This window comes from Salmo salar, chromosome ssa03, assembly GCF_905237065.1.
Source record: "Salmo salar chromosome ssa03, Ssal_v3.1, whole genome shotgun sequence".
Taxonomy (NCBI): Eukaryota; Metazoa; Chordata; class Actinopteri; order Salmoniformes; family Salmonidae; genus Salmo; species Salmo salar.
This window is the reverse complement of record NC_059444.1, coordinates 36065366-36080350: the sequence shown is the minus strand read 5'-3', so window position 1 is coordinate 36080350 and position 14985 is coordinate 36065366. Positions and strand designations below refer to the sequence as shown.

At 42.0% G+C, this 14985-nt stretch overlaps 1 protein-coding gene and 2 long non-coding RNA genes across 4 annotated transcripts in view; 2 read left to right on the top strand and 1 right to left on the bottom strand.

Annotated features, from left to right (window-relative positions):
• The first annotated feature begins 1185 nt into the window (after positions 1-1185).
• On the top strand, positions 1186-3418 carry LOC106600400 (uncharacterized). Its single transcript, XR_001327803.2, has 3 exons — positions 1186-1380; positions 1621-2900; positions 3062-3418. It is a non-coding gene; the product is annotated as an uncharacterized lncRNA (long non-coding RNA).
• Positions 3419-3525: 107 nt separating this feature from the next.
• The window catches only part of LOC106600394 (zinc finger and SCAN domain-containing protein 2-like), a 29255-nt gene continuing 17795 nt past the window's right edge, over positions 3526-14985 (top strand). The window contains exon 1 of one of the 2 annotated variants that reach the window (XM_045714774.1): positions 3526-4217. In XM_045714774.1, the coding sequence (XP_045570730.1) occupies positions 4197-4217 (21 nt within the window). In that variant the 5' untranslated portion in view covers positions 3526-4196. Of the gene's footprint in view, positions 4227-14985 lie in introns of both variants that reach the window. The other variant, XM_014191705.2, reaches the window with a different exon arrangement.
• Positions 13089-14411, bottom strand: LOC106600401 (uncharacterized). Its single transcript, XR_001327805.2, has 4 exons — positions 14214-14411; positions 13899-13971; positions 13631-13696; positions 13089-13412 (listed from the first exon to the last, which is right to left on the bottom strand). It is a non-coding gene; the product is annotated as an uncharacterized lncRNA (long non-coding RNA).

Below are 14985 nucleotides of genomic sequence, written 5' to 3'. Positions count from 1 at the left end.
CACTCACTGCATATTTCTGAATGTTATGTATCCCTGGAAATAATCAAAAGCTTGTCCAAAAAAAGTGGTCTCCTGGCCAACTTACTTATGGGGTAAGTTGAGCGGCGGGACAAGGTGCCTTCAAATGTCTTTACTGAGTTAAATATTACCAATATCTTTATAAAACCATGTTTATATTTATTTCCCAAACACAATTCAACACAATCAATCACAATAGCTTTTTTTTTTACTTTGAATCATTTTAAGCATCTAACACAGACTTAACACTTTACTTTTTTTTTTACACTTTTAGCATAGGCTAGGCCCTATGTTAAGAAGAAAACACTTTCCTCAACTTGCCATTTGCTCTACCATTGGCTCAACTTACCCCAAGGCAAACATTTTAACTATATTAGCCCACACAGCTACAAGGATGCACTTTTGTGCTAGGTTTAGGACCTTATATTGAAGCTTAGAGAGAGCCCAACTGATGTATAGAACACAAAAATGATCTGCTTTGATTTAGATACAAGCATCATGAAATCTATGGCTGTCGTAAGGAGAAGCGGACCAAAGTGCAGCGTGTGTCGTTCCACATTTTATTTTCACTGTGAAACTTTGCAATACATACACAATAAACTTAACGAACAAACCGTGACGCAGAGTAGAAACATACACTAACTCAGAAACAATCTCCCACAAACCCAAGTGGAAAAAAACCCTACTTAAGTATGATCTCCAATTAGAGACAACGAGGACCAGCTGCCTCTAATTGGAGATCATCCCAAACAAAACCCAACATAGAAATACAAAACTAGAACTTAACAACATAGAATACTAAACTAGAAAACCCCCCTGTCACGCACTGACCTACTCTACCATAGAAAATAACAGCTTTCTAAGGTCAGGATGTGACAATAACACAATACATTCATTTGACTTGGTGAAAATCCGTTTTTTGGACCTAACTTGATTGCCACTTTTTCCATGTGGTTTCTTCCTTTACAGACCATGAAATGATAACCTCTTCCAAAATATTTGGTCAAATGATACATTTTTCCCTAGAAACAAAGATGGCTCAACTTACCCCACTCTCCCCTACCTGTCTTAGTACATTTCTTGATAGTAATTCAGATACTGTAATTCCATTCAGTAGGAGCAAAAAGGAGACATGGAAAATGAGAAGTGGTGTTTCTATTGGACAAGTTCATGTAGTAGAGGTTCAAAATGTCAGTATTTTCTCCCATTTCATACCTACTGAACGAGACCCAGCATAAATATGGCATATTGCTTTTTATATCAACCTCTTTCCCACTAGGAAGCTGTGGTGATTCAGCTGGAGGAGGAGAGGCTAGTGAAGATCAAGGATGTGCTGAAGGAGTTACCAGTTCCCCATTACAGGTAAACCTCCGCCTATTCAGTAATTTCTCCTACTTTTATATAGAAATAGTAAATGTTTGCAAGGTTTCCATATATTATATGGATGGAACCATCTGTTTATAAATTGGGATAAAACAATTGTGCCATGTGTTGTTTTTCTCCAATAGTTTCAACTGTTTTCAAGCTACATCTACAAAATTAAACCCATTTCCCTCTCTCTTTGCCCCTTCTCCCTCACCCTGGTTTCTCTGGACTCTGCAGTTCCTCATGTGTCACCTTATCAAGATGGCTTCTTATTCCTCACACACCAACATGCATGCCCGGAACCTCGCCATTGTTTTGGCTCCAAACCTTCTCAAGTGCATTTATCTACATGAGAGAGAAAGACATTAACTAGATAGAGATAGTTAAAACAGTGTGTTTGCATTGTTCAACGTTGTTTAACCCTCTGAGGCTGTTTGCAGGTCAAAAGATATTGAGGCGTCAGGGTTTAACAGTACAGCAGTCTTTATGGAGATGAGGGTCCAGTCCATCATGGTGAAATTCATCCTCACCCACGTGCCCCAGCTGTTTCCTGATTCAGATGCATGGTATTTTCCTCCCTAGTCTATGTCTGCCAAAGACAAGGGTCATGTTCATTAGTGCACACTGTAGCAAAAATATGTGAATGATAATATGGTCATATCTGCCTTCCCTAGTATGTCATGGGCCCAAATACTGATCTGTCTTCATCATTGAGCTAGAAATGGAGCAGTCTAGTGGGGGAAAAGGTGGCTAGATAACTGCACTGAAGTACAATGACACTCACATAACAAGTTGTTATGTGAATAATTTATTAACTGGACTGTTATTCTGTGTCCTGTCTCTAGAGTTGCTGGTGTGGGAGAAACATGTGGTTCAACCAGCCACCAAACGTCCTGGAGCAGCAGGAAACCTGTTAGATATTTCGATATTGATGATGATTGAATCTTTTTACATTTTTTAAAATTATTTTGTTTACCCCTTTTTCTCCCCAATTGGTAGTTAGTCTTGTCCCATTGCTGTAACTCCCGTATGGACTCGGGAGAGGTGAAGGTCGAGAGCCGTGCATCCTCCGAAACACAATGCCCACTTAACCCAGAACCAAGCTGCACCAATGTGTCGGAGGAAACACTACACCTGGCGACCGTGTCAGCATGCATGCGCCCGGCCCGCCACAGGAGTTGCTAGAGTGCAATGGGACAAGGACGTCCTGGCCGGCCATATCCTTCCCTAAACCCGACGACGCTGGGCCAATTGTGCGCCGCCCCATGTGTCTCCCGGTCACGGCCGGCTGTGACAGGGCCTGGACTCGAACCAGGATCTCTAGTGGCACAGCTAGCACTGCGATGCAGTGTCTTAGACCACTGCACCACTCGGGAGGGCTGATGATGATGATTTTGATGGATATTCCCTAGCCACACAATGACAGGATTAGTGTACTGTGATTCGCCAACAGCACGATCATCTCGGCGTCCCATGAGAGAACTGTCAAAATATGGGACACAAGCATCAAGAAACAGGTGCATGAAATTCTAACTCTTCAGTTTCCACACACTCAAATACTTTTTATCAAGAATGGATGAGTAGTCACAGCAATGCACTGTTTGTGTATGTATGTTTGAATGTATGCTTACACTATCTCTCTCTCTACATGTGTTTGTGTGTGTGGGTACTGCTGTAGTCTTGGAGGTGAACCTGCACTGCTCCAGTGAACTGGTGTGTGGCGATGAACTGAGCCAGCTCTACTTCCTCTCTTGGATAGAAATACCACCCAGTGTACACACAGTCGTTGTATACACACTGCTCCATAACACATTCAATCATAATTAACTTAATCTCACACAGATATATCAGTACTACTAAGCCAGGATTCAGACACGGCTAAGACATCCGGGTTGGCAGAGTGTGCAAGAGCAGTGAATAAAGCTAACTTAGGGAGGAGGCTTCTAATGTTAACATGCGGCATGAAACCAAGGCTTTTACGGTTACAGAGGTCAACAAATGAGAGCACCTGGGGAATAGGAGTGGAGCTAGGCACTGCAGGTCCTGGATTAACCTCTACATCACCAGAAGAACAGAGGAGGAGTAGTATAAGGGTACGCCTACAGGCTATAAGAACTGGTCGTCTAGTACGTTCGGAACAGAGAGTAAAAGGAGCAGGTTTCTGGGCGCGATAGAATAGATTCAAGGCATAATGTACAGACAAAGGCATGGTAGGATGTAAGTACATTAGAGATAAACCTAGGCATTGAGTGATGATGAGAGAGATATTTAATAAATACCATATCACATTTTCAGAATGGTTTTATTAGGTTGTGTCGATGAGAATGGACATGACAATATTTGATCATATATAAATCATTAGTATTTGAGAATGGTTGAAGAAAGTGTTTTTGTATTTTACATTTTACCACAGTGCGTCATAAAAGGCATCTATAGCCTTTCATGCATAATAACCATGTGAGCCACTGCATTGCACTGCACTCTCCCTCCCATACATGTAGCCATATCTATTGACTAAAAAGAGACATGCTTTATTCAGATCGTAAAACTTGTTTGTCAATAGATATGGCTACACTACAGGCAGACTAGAATATACACTGGTATTTGCCTGGAAGGTGCTAATTCTACCAAATGTTGAAGGGCTATTGCATTCTCATATTTACGGTAATAGATACTCACGTCACGAGTTGAACGGAAGTACGATTGCAATTGCGCACGCATCTCCCACTTGAAACGTTGCCATTTATCATAATCTACGGATTGTTGTTTTACTTAACACAGAGAATACAAATCTGTAATTTGGGTTGGACAAGATGGCAAGCTGCAATTTTCAGGCGCAGTTGGTATCCATTATGGAGGTATTAGCTAAAGCAGCTGTAGCAGAAATAAACAAACAGGTTGATGATAGCTGTGCAGTTATACGTTTGGAAATTACCCAAAGCCAGCGAGATATTGATGGACTGAAAAGGAAGTGTCAAATGATGGAGGGCGAGCTGAAGAAGACGCGAGGACGAGTCAGGAGAAAAGGTAGTAGATGTGTTATTCATGTTAAATTGATTGCATATTCAAAGCCCAAATGTGTGAATAGCCCTAATATTTGACTGAATACAATTATTTTCCAGCTTTTTACCCAATGGCATCTGAGAAATCTTCATATCCAGTCAAGATTGTTTTGAACAAGCAGAGGAATAGCTCACAGTGGAGAGACGGAGATATGGCTGTTGGAGAGGACTCTCAACCCCAGGTGTGATGCATCACTTTTTACAAAGACCTGATGACCTCATGGATCAATTCTGTTATTGGAATGTTTGAAGTTTTTGTGTGATTCATTAGTATTGCAATGAAACAGGCAGGGAGTATAGCTCGAACCCTCGACCTTCTGGCCAGAAGCTCTGCGAACCAATCGACTGTGCCACAAAGCTATGCTCCAGTGGCAGAGTTGAGATCCGCTTTTATAAACCAGGGTAACTACCAAGGTGCTAATTGGGGGGAGCCAGGGAGTGCTCAGCTCCCCTGAATAAGATGTTGGCTCCCATAAATGCAACAAAAGTCAAACTTTGTGAGGGTCTCAAAAAAATTATGCTAATTTAACCATTCTATTTGTTTAAAATGTAGTGGTACATATGAAATATGAGCTCCTTTATGTATAGATTTTGCTTTTGTATTTTCGCCATTTGTTTGCCATGTGTCCTTGATCGATAGCCTTTATTCCAATGCTTTAGATTTATCTGTTGATTAGTCATGGTTTGCTTTTGATAGTCAGCTATTTAGAGCGCGCATTGTTTTGTTTTTCAGGTGTGTGTGGGTGTTCTCCGTGCCATCCGTGGCCCGAAGTAGTAGAGAATTTATTTAGCTTTATTTTCTATCAATATTTGGTTTCTTTCCTGGATCAGCTGATGGTGGTTTATAGCACTAGACAACTGGCCTACAGCTACACACCAATGTGCATCCAATCCATCCAAAAAGTAGGCTATACGTTAATGAAAGTAGGCCTATAAGGTGACTCTTTTGGTTAGAAGAGGTTAACGTTTGGTTAGAAGCGCTACATTTTCCAATGGCATAGGCCTACATTATTTTGGATTTGTGTCCCCATGGGAACTGTTTTCATGGTGAAACATAATGAAATGTTACATTGGCATAGTTACACTTACATAGTTTCACAAGATCCATGATAGGTACAGGGTTTACGTTCAATATTCTATTTCAATTGTTAGTCTAAATGCTTTATAATGACAAATAACTGTCATTAATGTAAGGAATGAAATGTAGTGTTTTATGTCACACGATCTGTGAAGACTCCAAGCATAAATTATGGACAACTTATGAACTAGGGTGTAAAACATGTTTTGATTAAACTCATTACATGATTGCCATTGATTAGGCCTACATTAATTGGTGCGTCCTGCTGACAAATGTCACTTTTTTTGTAGCCTGAAAACTCATGACACAGCTGAAATTAGGCTGAAACTGGCACGGGAAAAAATGTGTTGGTCACGCTCATGTAGCACATGGGGGATGTGTGAAAGTTATTCCTCAGCCTGAAGTGTCCCGCTTGCTCGCCTCATTAGCTAGCTTTTGAGGTGGCGTGATCGTCTAAGATGTTTGAGGGAGGACAGTCGTATGTTTGTGAGGCAGGGGTCCTGAGTTCGCGCCAGGTATGGGCTGAATCGTTTGTGAGGAAGTGGTAACGTTACTCGCTAAGCAAGCAGCGTGAAGTCCTTTACTCTAACACACACGGTCAACTGACTTAGGCTCTATTACTATGAACTTCAAATAAGCCTACCGGTAGTGTCAAAATAATTGGTGGGTAAACGCTGATTGTCGGTCATGGTAAAAGTTTTTAATATACTTTCAAAGTATTTTTCAGAAAAAGGTGGGTACACGGCCTTTACTTGCACCCTACCCTCTCAGCCAAGGCAATTTTACGCACATGAACACACGCAGAACAGGTACATTAGCCTACATTCAATATAATACATTAGGCAAACTTTTTGGTGTTTTGTAACATATCTATTTCCATTCATCAAATGGCGCAAGTATACATGATGTTTAGCTGCTGGAATTATTTTGGAGTGGATGAACATGCACAGGTAGACTACTTTTTTAAGTGATTTGTTTGACAATCAGATGAAAAATAGAATGACTGGTTATGTTCATGCCACATTAAAAGGTAATTAATATATATATATTTTTTTAATCTCTTTTTGGGATATCCAATTGGTAGTTAGTCTTGTCCCATCGTTGCAACTCCCCTTCAGACTCGGGAGAGGCGAAGGTCGAGAGCCATGCGTCCTCCGAAACACGACCCCGCCAAGCCGCACTGCTTCTTGACACAATTCTCGCTTAACCCAGAAGCCAGCAGCACCAATGTGTCAGAGGAAACACCGTCCAACTGGCGATCGCAGTCAGCTTGCAGGTGCCCGGCCTGCCAAAAGGAGTCGCTAACCTTCCCCTAACCCAGACAACACTGGGCCAATTGTGCTCCTCCTCATGGTTCTCCCGGTCGGCTGTGACACAGCCTACGATCGAACCCGGGTCTGTAGTGATGCCTCAAGCACTGCGATGCAGTGTCTTAGACTGCTGCACCACTCAGGAGGCCCATATTTACAGTTTAAATGATTTCGTTATTATTAGTGCCATAAAGAAAATATTATTACTCCCATAATATTTTTTTAATTTATTTTTACACTCAATAGAGACCCCAGAATGTCATGGTGTAATTTACACCAATGTAATGACCTTGATCGATTATAAATGAGAGAATGTTCACAACTGTTCTCAAATTGAATGGTTTATTGACCCAGAAACTATAGAAGCTACTTTCTGGCTGTAGCCTATGCCAAATAAATCGGATAAGAATAACAGGTAGCTATCCAACTTAATTTCTGGACATGAAAAGAGCCTACTTACAAACCAAGGTCACTGCAATATGAAAAGGGTTAGATATGGTGTGTCCAGAGTAATAATCTAAGTCCTCTGTTACAGCCTACAGACGTGGAGCAGAGAGCAGAGACTGAACCCATACTGATCAAAGATGAAGAGACAGCAGAGGATGTTTGGAAGACTGACCCTCAGGAAGAGCTCAGGATCACTGGAGAGGGTGGGTGCGACCATAAGGGGTACTGCTCTGTCTGTCTATGGAAGACTGTGTGGGTGTGGTGGTATACACGTTGCAAATTGCTAGTTGGTGTTTTTTGTTCTGGGTTGGCATATAGAGTGCGCGTACACACAGTCAATTCGAAATCTTTCATGTTTTGCAACTGTTAAAGATCTTTTGTAATGTTTCTTTTATGTTTATCCCAAATATTTAGAGTCTGGTTCCAAGCCTGGGCAACCACCATCCTTTGAGCAACGGCACTTTGATGAGGACTTCATCACACAACCCAACATATCTCCTGAAGACTCAGTGGAACATTACCCCAATTCTGATGGTCCAGAGGAACCAGGCACACCCCGGCTCACGTCTGCAGAGAAATCAAAGGTGTTCAGGACAGAGCAGCACCGCCCGGACGAGGACTCGCAAGAGCTAGTGATGGTGAAGGATGAGAAAGAGGAGGTGCTGGATCAGACCACAGCCCTGGCAGGACCTGACCAGTTTGTCATGGATGAGACTGATGGGCAGCTGTGGACCTCTGTGGATCCAGGCAGAGACACTGACCCTGATGGCCACCCAGATTTCTCCTTTCATTCCACAGAAGAGTACTCTCAGAATATATCAATTTTTCCATCTCACAGTGGGCTGCCATCCGTAGGGCCATCGGTTCACTCTTCTATAGGGAAACCACATGCTAACATGTTCAGTGCAGCAGCACACATGAAAAAACATGTCAGGACATTGGCTGATGAGACTAGACAACATATGCCAGAAGGACAGAGCGGCGAGCGGCTGAACTCAAATAATAACGGAAATAGTTTAGCTATACAGCCAAGGCAGCATCAGTTCAGGGCTTCAGAATCAACAGTGAGAATGAGTGAGTGCATGACAGGGTCAAACATGGCCACCACCTCCACCTTCTCTGGATACAGCCTGAGTCGCAGTAGTTTTAACATGGTGAAGAGAATGAGGACTCAGTGGAGGTCGGGCGGCACCACCGGAGAGAAACCGTACACCTGCGAACAGTGTGGCAGGAATTTCACCAAGCAGTATAACCTGATCAGACATGCTGTGGTCCACAGCGGGGAGAAGCCCTACGAGTGCACACAGTGTGGGAAATGCTTCACCCAGCGGTCCAGTATGAAGTCACATCAGAGAACTCACATAGGAGAGAATCCAGTGTCTCAAAATGTGGTACCCGCATACCCTGGGGATCCACACACAAGTTTAATATTGTCTCAGGCCAGATGGAACAAATAAAACATAATTATAGTTTTTCTGTAACACTGTCTGTGAAAATGTGGTACAAAAGGTATTTTGAGACATTTTGACATACTTTTCTGATTTGTGAAATGGCTTTCATGTTTGACTGTTGACGGCTCCTCACAGATTTTACCAGCCTATATATTTACAACTGGTAAAAAAATTATATCATGAAAACCTATCTGCACTTTTAGAAAAAGTGAATAACACCTTCCTAGAATTGAGTTGTACCCCCCTTCCTAAAATGTTGTTGCACCCAACCCCCACATCTACACTGACTGAAGTGGATGAAACAAGTGACATTAATAATGTATCATAGCTTTCACCTGGTCAGTCTTATGTAATGGAAAGAGCAGGTATTCTTAATGTTTTATACACTGTGTATATAGGAACCATTTAGTATGTGTTGTCTAGTTAGTGTTTGTCTATTTGGGATTTCACTTCTTGCCACAAAGGACAGTATGATATCAAATCAGGTTAATAACTTATTTTGAAGTTACTCTGCTGCCTTAAACTGTTACGTTATTTTAACTCAACAAGGCAATCAAATATGTGTTTGTGTATTAGCTTACATCATACATGTATGTTCATACAACTTTACATTTGCCATCTGAAAATTACACTTTTACTGTACATTGTCTAAACTGACACCACTGGCACTGTATAAAACTGGTCATCTGAATCAAAGATCATTAGATACCGTAGATGGCTAAATCGATAAGAAAAATAAATATGTAGTTTGAAAGATTTACTGGTTCATTGATTTGCCAGTCAACAGAGGCAGAGATAACAGTGGAGATATACAGAGAGAGAGAAAAGGAGAGACTCAGGACGTCAACACGGGAAGTTTAGTGATAACTTGCGTCATCACTTGCTGATGCTTGGTTATGCCGGTGCAGAGTGAAGGTAGGAACAATCGTGACTCTTACTTTTTCTTATTCTTGTTTATACCTCTAAGTAAACCCTGAAACTCAAGAGGAATAGTAGTGACAGTGTGTTAGGTAGGGGTGGGATAGTAGTGGTCAGGGGGATGGAGAGGTGGGTTCAGGCTCAGAGGCTTTATGTTCTACGACAGGCATGCAGTTACAACGTACAGTTAAATGGACTTCCGCTGCAGTGAGAGGGCCACAATGACCAGGAGAGGCAGGGAAGAAATGGCACCTATCGATCACAGAGAACAGCCATGGTTTGGGGTGTCAGGGTGTCCATCAACATAGGAAGACTAGGTGTGATTCAATTTGAAGTGTCCCCAGACCATGGCACAGAGGGAGTACTGGGAGTGTTGGGGTGAAGGGTGTGGCCTGTTTATTTTGTGAAAAAAGATAGGGGGAAGTGAAGAGAGTGATGATTGCTGTAGATTGTGAGCGATGCACAGTTTGATTTGAAGTGATCACATTAAGTGTTGTGTTGGTGTATGCATATTGAGAAGATAATTGAGTGCCACAAACACAACACAAGACAGAATGACCCTGCAGAATGGCTCATAACACAGCATAGCACAGTAAAGAAGAAAATAAGTGTAGAATGTTAACAGCACATTGTAATTGTATATGAAATTCTCATGATCACGTTACCATTGACCAATTCCTACAGAAAATACAATGACTGTACAAAACATTAAGAACATCTTCCTAATATTGAGTTGCACTGCCTTTTTCCCCAAACAGCCTCAGTTTTCTGGGGCATGGACTCTACAAGGTGTTAAAAGCATTCCACAAGGATGCTGGCCCATGTTGACTCCAATGCTTCCCACAGTTGTGTCAAGTTGGCTGGTAGTGGATCTCTACTCCAAATAGCTTGTTCCATCTCCTCCCACAGATGCTCAATTGGATTGAGATCTGGTTGCTGGGCGTGCTACTGCAGTAAGCTGAATTCACTGTCATGTTTATGGAACCATTCCTGGACAATTCTAGCCTTGTGGCATGGGGCATTATCCTGCTGAAAAATCCATTCGCAGATGGATTCACTGCTGCCTTGAAGGGATACACCTGATTGGCAATGATTTTCAGGTATCCTGTGGCATTCGAACGTTGCTCCACTTTTAAAAATGGGCCTAATGTGTGCCATGAAAACACACCCCACACCACCAGCCTGCAATGTTGAAACACAGCATGATGGATGCATGTACCCAACTGTTTTTTTCCATAATCTAGTCCTCCCATCAGCGGGAACCGGGATTAATCAGACAGGCAATGTTTTTCCAATTTTAAAGTATCCAGCGTTTTCGTTCCTTTACTGCAGTTTCTTGTTTTTTGCTGAATGAAGTGGAACTTTGCAAGGTCGTCGGCTGCCATACACACCATTCGCAGGGGGCGCAACTTTGGTTTTAGAAGTGGCCGTCTCTATTTAGAACAACAAAAAGTAAGCATGTCATCAAGCTAGGTAAGAGATCATTGCTAAATTTGTTTAAGTGATTGATAAGACTGAACTAGATCAAAGCTAATTCAATAATCAATATTGTGGTGCACCTTTAACTCAAGTACAAAGACTTTTGATTGTCTTAAGACATACTCTATATCAAATTTCAGCCAGACCGCCCAGCCAGCCCGAGCCGCCTGCACGCCCGACCCCCATCAGTCTAGTCAATACCTCAACTCTCTCCCAACACAATCTTTTCCCCACTTTTTAACATTTTATTTACTCCCAAGGGAAAGGTTTGGAAACAAAAACAAGAAAACACATGCACCTACATATACATTAACACACAGAAACAGCACATCCTCCATATAATTTATCTCATAGGCCTAATAGTATTGTATAGTTATTTTTACTTGCACACAATATAGCTGGGTCACCCCGTCCTGCCCTTAAGGGACCACCGCCCTGCAGCGCCCCAACACACCTCACTCAGCTTTAGGAAACGTTCATTATGCTAAGGCCAGAGTGACAACCCCTCAGAACGGCAGACCCCTAGGGCCACGACTGAGCAGCCAAGCAGCTAGGGATTGCCTAAATAGGTATCTCTCCTGATGTTGGCATGTTTTCAGACTCCTTTTGTCGTACTTTATTCCATATCAGGCATCCAGAGCTTATGAAAGTTTCCCAGTATACCCTAAATCTGGTAATAAATCAAATCTAGTGATACATAATTTGGGATTTCTGCCATCCATTGTAACATTGTGGGAGGATAACCAACCTTCCAATTAATGGAAATGCATTTCTTTAGATGCATGGTTACACAGTTTTGTTCGGTAACAGTCTCCAGTATCAACATTTAGAAGCAAGCAAATACAAGGAGAAGGGAGAATATGTAGACATGCTGAGATAAGACATACTGCCGAAATTCAGCCAGATTTCACAAGACAATAACATATGCAAATATGCCCCCTTTTGTGTTTTACAACTCCAGCAGAGGAATAGCATGTTATTCAGTTACACTGACATATAATATGTACTATGGGTGGTCTTAGAGCGTTGGGCCAGTAACCGAAAGGTTGCTGGATCGAATCCCCGAGCTGACAAAGTAAAAATCTGTCATTCTGCCCCTGAGCAAGGCAGTTAACCCACTGTTCCCTGGGCGCCAAAGACGTGGATGTCGATTAGAGGGGTTAGGTTAAATGCGGAAGACACATTTCAGTTGAAGGCATTCAGTTGTACAACTGACTAGGTATCCCCCTTTCCCCCTTAAACTGCAGTAATTTATGTCTGAGATGATATGAACATGACTGGGCATTCAAACACATCTTCATCATCATTTATAGCTTCTACCAGGTCTTCCTCACATCTTTGTTTTACATGCTTTGTGTCACCAGGAAAAGCTTCTATCAACCCTTGATACAATTTGGAAATCAACTTTGCAGGTTTGTCACACTGCCTAATTCTCTCTCAAACAGAGAATTAGTGAACATAAAAGTTTAATCAGGCGAAACGACAGGGATTATCCAGTCGCAGTACATTTTAATGACCTAAAACATGACATTTCTACCTTTAGATTTTGTGGCATAGAGAAAGTCAAGATATCAGACAGGGGAGGTTATATTAATAATACTCTGAGCAAAAGAGAATGTTTTTGGATTTTCACCCTCCAGACATTATTTCCTAAAGGACTTAATGATGAAATGCCTATGTATGTTATGTTGTGAATTTGAACATGAATTATGTGCCTATTTAAGATTACTCTGATGTTTTTTGTATGATGTACCCAATGATTAATGTCCTCATTGTGGTTTTATGGACGTGTTTAATGCGTCTTATTTATACACTTTTGTAGTGTTTGTGAAATGCATATTGTTATGTTTGGTAGCACTTATTTATTTTTCCTTTGCCTCCAACCCCTTTCCATGCGTGGAACGGATGTGGGTGGGGCTATGTCTACATAGGGGTGCTGTTTTCAGAAAACTCACAAAAGCTCTGACGAAGGCCGTGAGGCCGATACGTAAGCTTATTAAATATCAGTGATACTATCAAGAGCAGTGTGCGGTTTCCTTTTTCCTTCATCCTGTTTCAACTGTTGCCATGCACCTGCAATAAGATTGCTCAGATGTACGAGTGCCTTTTGAATTTTGTCACACTGCCTTAAAATAGTCTCAATCTTTGAAGCGTCTGGCTTGTCCAGTGTTTGCTGCACAGAGATAATAAAGTGTCGTATCTGCAAAAATTCACTTCAGCTCCACCACAGACTGGTCTTTCTTGGCTGCCTGACCCTGCTGAGACCTGTCACCATCTGATCCTCCTAAGATGGGGCATGACAAATAATTACATTGGTGAACATTTATACATTATATCATCCAAGAATAGAATCAATGGTTCAATAATTGAAATGACCATTATTCACAGATCCCAGACTGTAGCTTTAAGCCGCCATCCTGTAGCTACTGTGGGGTCTACCCATAAACTCAAGATGGAACTTTGTATCATTCACTGATATGGTTAATAAACTGCAAAATTCACCTGAGCTCCGTAGACTTGTCTTCCCTGACTGTCTGACCATGCTGGGACACCAGTCACTATCTGATCCTGCTAAGACATGACGATTATAGTGTTGTGTACTGATGTTGCACCATGACAGTGAAGCCTGTAAGAGCTGTTGATTACTGTGTCAGTGTGAAAAGAAGGGAATTAGCTAGGGAAACTGACAAATCAATAACATTGATTTTGGCCGCTGGTTTCATTGATTGATTCAGGTCTAGTATGAATGAGGTAAAAATAATAACATTACCTAAGTTTGGCAAGCTCTCTAACGGTACATCAACTGGCGAAAGGTAGCTAAGTTCATTTACTTCTGTTGAAGGCTGCAAAACATTTCCATACAAACAACAGCTGTTAGATAGTAATAATAGCCACCTAATATCACTATTTGACAGATAGCTACAGACTAGAGTTGAACTGGCTGTGGTATCTACTAGCAAGCTAATTCATTCACCTCAGTCAAGAGGAGATGAAACATTTGTAAGCTAACGTTACATGTCAGTTACACTACTAGCTTAGCACTGGAATTTTTATTTTTTTCTTCTCTTAATTAAACAGCAATTACCTTGCAATCTACATCAGTCAACCAAAGTGTAGCCAGTTTCTGTTCAGCTTGCTTTTACAACTCTGAGAAAGAGCGCAACACATACACACTGACAGCAGCTGCTTCTGTTCATCTCTCCCGTGTTGGTCCTATGCGCCAGCCTTTCAGAAGCGTTGCTTTCACACGCTCTGTGGTGTCTGTGCGGTCCTAAATCTAGCCAGCTGAAACCTCCAAACAGCCTACCCGACTGCTCTAAGGTGTCCGTATGGTCCTAAAGCACACCGATGCCGTATTTGGTATCACAGTGCAATGATGAAACTGGGGGGGACAAAAATGCAGTTTCGGGGGGGGGGGGCGTCATGACCCCCGTCCCTAGTGAAAGTTGTGCCCCTGCCCATTCACGTCAAGGTACAATGATTTGTGCAATCTTTTATCTTTGGGCACTAATGTTTTACTAGACTAACTGTAGTCTGTCTGTTGCTGTGCACAATTCGTTTCAACCTCCTTTGTCCTCTTTCATCAGTGACCCGTTTCTGACCACTGGCCTGCCGTTGGCTGGAGGTCCTTTGGGTGGTGGACCATTCTTGATACACAAGGGAAACCGTTGAGTGGGAAAAACCCAGCAGCGATGCAGTTCTTGACACAGTCAAACCGGTGCGCCTGGCACGTACTACCATACCCCGTTTAAAGGCACTTAAATACAGTGGGGGAAAAAAGTATTTAGTCAACCACCAATTGTGCAAGTTCTCCCACTTAAAAAGATGAGAGAGGCCTGTAATTTTCATCATAGGTA